Source organism: Silene latifolia, chromosome 8 (genome assembly GCF_048544455.1).
Source record: "Silene latifolia isolate original U9 population chromosome 8, ASM4854445v1, whole genome shotgun sequence".
NCBI lineage: Eukaryota > Viridiplantae > Streptophyta > Magnoliopsida > Caryophyllales > Caryophyllaceae > Silene > Silene latifolia.
In genome coordinates this window covers 44,806,591-44,813,177 of record NC_133533.1, presented here as the reverse complement: position 1 = coordinate 44,813,177, position 6,587 = coordinate 44,806,591, and the positions used below count along the sequence as shown (strand labels likewise).

The 6,587-nt window shown below is 36.2% G+C and overlaps 1 protein-coding gene across 1 annotated transcript; it reads left to right on the top strand.

The window, feature by feature from the left end:
• Positions 1–4,677: 4,677 nt before the first annotated feature.
• LOC141595111 (uncharacterized) lies at positions 4,678–5,937 on the top strand. The gene has a single exon (XM_074415085.1). It carries the CDS (start codon positions 4,678–4,680, stop codon positions 5,935–5,937), a length of 1,260 nt encoding a protein of 419 aa, XP_074271186.1.
• Positions 5,938–6,587: the final 650 nt, after the last annotated feature.

Below are 6,587 nucleotides of genomic sequence, written 5' to 3'. Positions count from 1 at the left end.
CACAAAAACCACAAGTATTTGATTTTGAATTTGAGTTTGAGCTCTCACTACACAAGATCTCGAAACTCTTCTCCAACTTTATTTTTTTCAAATTGACCCATTTAATTCACATGTATGCTTGAAATCCAAAGTTTTCTACTTTCACATATGATTTTGCGTCATGCTATTTCTTTTGTTTATATGATTCTCTTACCCAATCATTATTTGAATGTAAAGCTTTGTTATATATTTTCTGGGAAATGGAATTGAAATTAGCCCAAGGAAATGGAATTGAAATTGAAAGTTGCGGAATTGGTCGGGGTGAATTTTTATTTTCTGAGAAAATAGAAATACTTTGCACAAAATATTAATATAAATGTAATTTGCGGTTTTTTTTTAAGAAGATGAAGATCTTGAAAGATTTAGGTTTTAAGTTTTTGGTTTTTGTTTTAAAAGATGTAAAGTGTATTGTATGGGTAAATTGTATGTTATTTAGCCTAATACAATCATAATGATTGTGTATTAGGTACAAAAAGGCGTTAATGTCAATAATACTAACGACTTTATGATGGAAAGTCAGCTAAGGGTATTTTGGGAAAGAAAAAGGTAAATACAAGGGTACGATATGTAGAAACTTAAAATGAGAGGTACCATGTATAATCTCTCAAAGTTTAAGGCCATGAGAAATTTTCATTCTATTTAACATGTTTTTACGGTGAGTACAATACAAATATTATTTAATTAAGACAAATATATCTGGTTTGAAAAATCTTGTGATAAAAGGGCGGAAGGCACTAGACATTCCAAACGCATGCAATAGGGTGTGGAAGTGATACGTGTTTAAAGCAATAATGGTTGGTAATGAGTAATGACTACTAAATGATTGAAGATTGGGGCTAAGCAGTAAGTACGACGACGTACTCAAGGACCAAATACGTGACCCAACATGTTTGTTATTTGTTGTTTTCTAGAATATCACGGTTGCTTATGTACCTAATGATGTCATTAGAAATGGACGTGCGTGGACATGGAACTTATCTCCACTTCACTTGGATATACATTTCTTGATCTCTAAGATGTTACCCTTCAATTTATCCGTGTTTTTTATGTGGCCTTATCTAATCACTATTGAACTAAGGTCATAGCGCCGTCTCTCATATTCTCCTAACATTTATACAGGATCACAAACCCTTTTATTGTCTGATTGATCAAGGAACGTATTCTTTCTAGGAACTTAAAATTGATGGAAATAAGTTTCATTATGTAAACATGTAAATCAGGTGAATTTGGAAAAAGTGTGTGGTTGTCCATGCAGAGATTAAATTTCGCATGAATTTTTAATAGTCAACGGGAAAGTAGGTAAATTATGTAGGCATTGAAAGTTCCTTATTAAAATATGTGTACGACATAATAGAACGACTCGATTTCTCATTAATCATACGAAAGTATTTATACTACTACATACTCCCTCCCATCCAGACCAAAGGTTACGTTTGACTTTTTGGCACTATTCATAATTGTAGAGAATCTTGGATATTATTAGTAATGTATAAGAGAAAACATAGTCATGCGATATCTTGTTTAATTCATCGTCATGAATGCTATAAAAATATCAAGTTTTTATAATTTTTTATAATGTGTAACTAAAAATATTCACATGGTAAAATACGTCTCGACAAGCGTAATAAAGTCAAATGTAACATTTGGTTTAAATGGGAGGGAGTATAACACCCTAGGTTACTAATCTAGACCCAATATCAACAATAGAGACAAACATACATATTATGGGCCAAGTTTCTCCCACCACACCTCAAATTGGAGCATAAGAGATTATATGTGTCTAACTTGGCAACAACCGGCCCAAATTGGGAGGCTCCCAAAGCCTTGATAAGCACATCTACATAATAGAACGACTAAATTTTTTATTAATCATATATACAAAAATATTTATACTATTATATACGGAGTACTACGCTCTAGGTTACTAACCTAGGGCCAATACCAACAATAGAGACAAACATATATATTACGGGCCTTGTTATTCATTGAAAATTCCTCCCGTGTTTTTCAAGTATAACCAAACAACCCTATGCATATTTTATTTCGAGAAAAGAGGACAGAAAAAATACAACTCCTCTTTTATAAGACCCTTCTCTAATATAGGATGGGTCATTAAGAGAAATGAAGCAGCCCAATAACAGATGGTTAAATAAGAGTGAAAACAAATTAAAACCCCTCTCTTCAATTACCAATTTACCATTCCAAATCTGAAATCTACTCCTCCACCGTAGAATTACCGTTCTCATCATCCCCGCCTCTCAGTCCACGCCTCACCATCGTCATTTACTCCACCGTCTCTGCCACGAACATTCTCAGACGTATAGGATTGTCGTTTTCATCATCATGGTTTGGTCCTTTATCTCGCTCCACCAATCTGTTAAGATGAAGAACAATGAGTTGATGATGATTATTGTCAAAGTAGGCTAGCTAGGTTTGGAATTTGATCTTAAAAGTTTCTGATTTCTAAATTGGTTTCCATATTTCTACTTTTCAACCAATTGTTTTACCTTAAATACTCATGTTTTTATAGTGAGAACTATGATTTTTAAGTTGAAAACTATAGCTTGCAAATTAACTTAAAACCTTATTTAATTTAGTTTTAAGTTTAATTGGCATATATACATACTTAAACATCAAAAGAATATAACTTCAAAACTCACAATATTAATTTTGACACTTTGTCAATTGTCACTATGATGAAAATTCAAGTTTTTATTTTTGTTACTTCTCAATTTGTCAAACATGGTTTTTAGATTAACAACTAATCCATTTTAGCTTGAAAACTGTATATTATAACTAAAAAATTAGTGACACCAAAATGAATATTTGCGTGAAGAAGTTGTGCGAGTCGACTATGGACTGGACTTGAGGTCGCCATACATAGACGGGGAAGTTACGGTGGGTCTCATAAATTGACTTGGGGAGTATAGTAAAAGGGAATGCATCAAGAGGTTGAAGGAGGTGGTATGGTGTAGTATTAATGTACAACAGACTAAGTTACCAATTTTTTCTCTCTTTTTTTAGAATAAATTATTCAATTTTCTATTTTTGCTTTGGGCTTTTAGTCTTATTAACAGGTCGGTCTTATATTAAGAGCCCATTCTATTAAATAATGGGTCCTGCTATACGTCGTCGACATTTTACTAATTATCGTCGACAATTAATGTAAATTTTCAAGTTTGTCCTCCATATCATAACTCCATATCCGTCTCACCAAAATGCAATTTCCGTCTCAAAACACAAATGCAATTTCCGTCTCACTAAAACACAAGTTACCGTCTCACTAAAAAAATTCAAACAAAAAAAGAAGACGGGTTTTGTAATTAACAACATGAACGGGAACGATTTTAACAACGATTCCAACAATGAAGCTAGTAACGAGGTTAGTTTACGATTTAGTTTTGTTAAAAATTTATGTTTTATTATCGATTAAATCCCGAATTAGGATAGATGTCATGAATGTAGACGGAATTATGATAGAATTCGTGACGGATTTTTGTTGAAAATGCAATCGAAAAAAAAAAAAAAAAAAAAAAGGACGAATTGGGCTCGACGAAGAGAATTTTCGTCCAGACCTGGTGTTGGACGACAAATTCTTTTGTCCACTATGGGCCTTGGACGAAAGAATTTTTCGTCCAACACGAGGCCTGGACGAAAAATTCTTTCGTCAGCTTATAGTGGGACGAAAAGAATTTTTAAATCCAGCTCTGTTTTGGACGAAAAATCCTTTCGCCCAAGGCCCATTCGTATTTTTTTCTTTTTTTTTGCTTCCATCTTATATTTTTTTTTTTTCCACTGTTTTGTATAAATCAATTAAAATAATTAATTCCGTCTTTGTATTATATTTTTTTTATTTTTTATTTTTTCCGACTCGTTTTCTATAAAACAATTGAAATAATTAATTACCGTCTATATATTTATTTTTTATTTTTTCCGACTCGTTTCGTCGAAAATAATTAATTATTAACTAATTTATCGAAATGCGTGCGCAGGTGAATAACGATGGAGACGGTATTGATTACTCAGATCATTTTACGACTACTTTGTTCTTTGCATCAAGTATTGAAGCGTTTAATTGGGCATATGAGATCGGACTCCGACTCGGGTTTGGTATAAAAAGAGCAAGCAACAAGAGAGTTGGTCGTAACACGAATTTGAGACAAGATTATTTTGTTTGTCGGATGGGTGGAAAAGGTCCCGTAAATAAGGATGTCGACTCTTTAATGAGGGGTAACACGGCTACCGCGTGGTGCAAATGCAAATTTTCAATGAAAGTTGTTGAATTAGAAGAGAATAAGTGGAAGCTTGTGATGAGATCCGGGTTTCATAATCATGCTTTAACGTTGTATTGTGGACGCGATGATACTTTGCAAAGTTTGATGACGAGGAGTTGGCTTATATCGATGCCCAAGTTAGAGCTCACGTTAGACCGGCAATTATTAGTGCGGGTTTGCATCAGCGGAATCCGGAAAAGTCAAGACCTAATCGGCGACAAATCTACAATCGTTCTCAGAAAGTAAGGGCCGAGGAAAGAGATGGGAGAAACCCAAGACAAGATGTTAGCACTTGCGGTTCAAAGATAAGTACGTTCATTATTGGGTCACTGATCAGGAGACCGATGAGCTAACCCACGTATTCATGGCTCATCCAGAAGCCGTTAAGATGTTTCGATCATACTATTATGTGGTACTGATCGATTCCACGTACAAGACAAATGAATACCATCTTCCGCTTGTTGAGATGGTTGGAGTCACACCCGTCGGGAAGAGCTTTGTCATCGCGTATGCTCTTGTAACGCATGAGTCCGAGGATGGATATCTGTGGGTCCTACGGAAACTGAAGGCCCTTCTCAATGATGTCGTTCAACCTAATGCTATTGTTACCGATTGCGGCGGCAGTTTGTTGAACGCGATTCCCACTGTTTTTCCGGTTTCGTCTCACTTGCTATGTCTTTGGCATATATATTCTAACGTGGAGACGAAAGCACTTGATATCACGGGTCAGGATAGTTGGGTTAAGCACATAACTTGTAACTTGTTTAAAGCGGTTGTCGAGGCGGAGACCGAAGATAAGTTTAATGTGGCGTGGGGCAATTTGGCAAGGCAATGGGCGGGAGTGGCGGCTTATATTGAGAGGCAATGGGCGGGAGTTCGACTCCGACGGTTCATTTTACTCCGTCTAGTACCCCCCCGATCCACTCAAACGGGTCCTGGTACACCGTCTACCACTGCTACCACTAGTACGGGGAGTTTCAGCACATCGTATTGCGCACCTCTTGAGGTAGACTACACTATTGGCCATTCGAGGTACTTTCCTTATCTTCACTTTTTGCCTTCCTGGTTTCACGAGCATCTCGAAGCGTGGTTTAACCCTTCCGGAGACGGTCATTGTGATTTTCGAGTTCTCTCACATGCTGTGAGGGGTGACCAATCTCATTTCACGATGGCTAGAATGGATTTACTTAGGGAAATCCGTAGTCCCCTTTACCGTGATCATATTTATGGCCCAGGGAGATTTGATGCGGAGGTAGATAGAATTACATTTATGGATCAGATACCGTGTGGCTCGGGTCATTGGATGGACAATTTTGATCTATATGGTTATGCTACGATGTACAATTGGGTGATATGTTGTGTTTCTTCATTTGACGATCAAGAAGGTCACCGACATTGTAATGGTAGTTATACTTATTTGCCTTTACGAGCCCCCACCGGAGTACGTACCCCATATGGTGTCTTATGGGTATTACATGCGGGAAACCACTATTTGCGGCTCCGGGTACGCCCCTTGTCACCTATGCCTCCAATAGCCCCTTGTTGGGTACATAATGAAAGCGTAGCTCATTATAATGGCATGTATCGACATCAGCTATCTTTATGGCGCAGTTTCGCGAGTTGATCTTAGCTTTTATTTGTCCGATTATTGTACCTTTTATTTTATATATCCGAATATTGTACCTTATATTTTATTTATCCGATTATATTAGTTTATTATCCTCTGCATTCGATTAAATGACTTAAAACGTAATTTAATTAAAACATTTCTTAAAACACAATTTGACATATTTTAATTAAAACATTCCTTAAAACACAATTTGACCACTTAAAACATAATTAAAACACACCATCCCCCAAACCTCAAACCCTAAACACCAAACCCTAAACCCTAAACCCCAAATCCGAAACCCCAAACCCTAAACCTCAAACCCATACCATAAACGATTATTACTTAAAACACAACATAATTAAATAACTACCGAACTTAATTATCTTCCGATGATGAAGATGACGATTCTTTATCTTCTTCATGATCTTGAATCTCAATTTCTTCAGGTTGGGTAGACATATATTGAGTCAACAAATCATTGATATAGAGATAAAGAATTCCTTGGTTGGGCACTCTACCGGCACATAAGTCTGATAGTCTTGGGTAATCGATTACGGTGAGAATGCGCTCAAAATATGTAAAGATATCACTTCTTAACCTGCGAAACTCCCACATCTTCTCGTTTAGTACTTCATCAGAAACAACCTCATCTCTAACTGCTG

Bases quoted from the DNA above. Each gene is read 5' to 3' on its own strand.
- LOC141595111 (XM_074415085.1), top strand. From the start codon at position 4,678: ATGGCTCATCCAGAAGCCGTTAAGATGTTTCGATCATACTATTATGTG.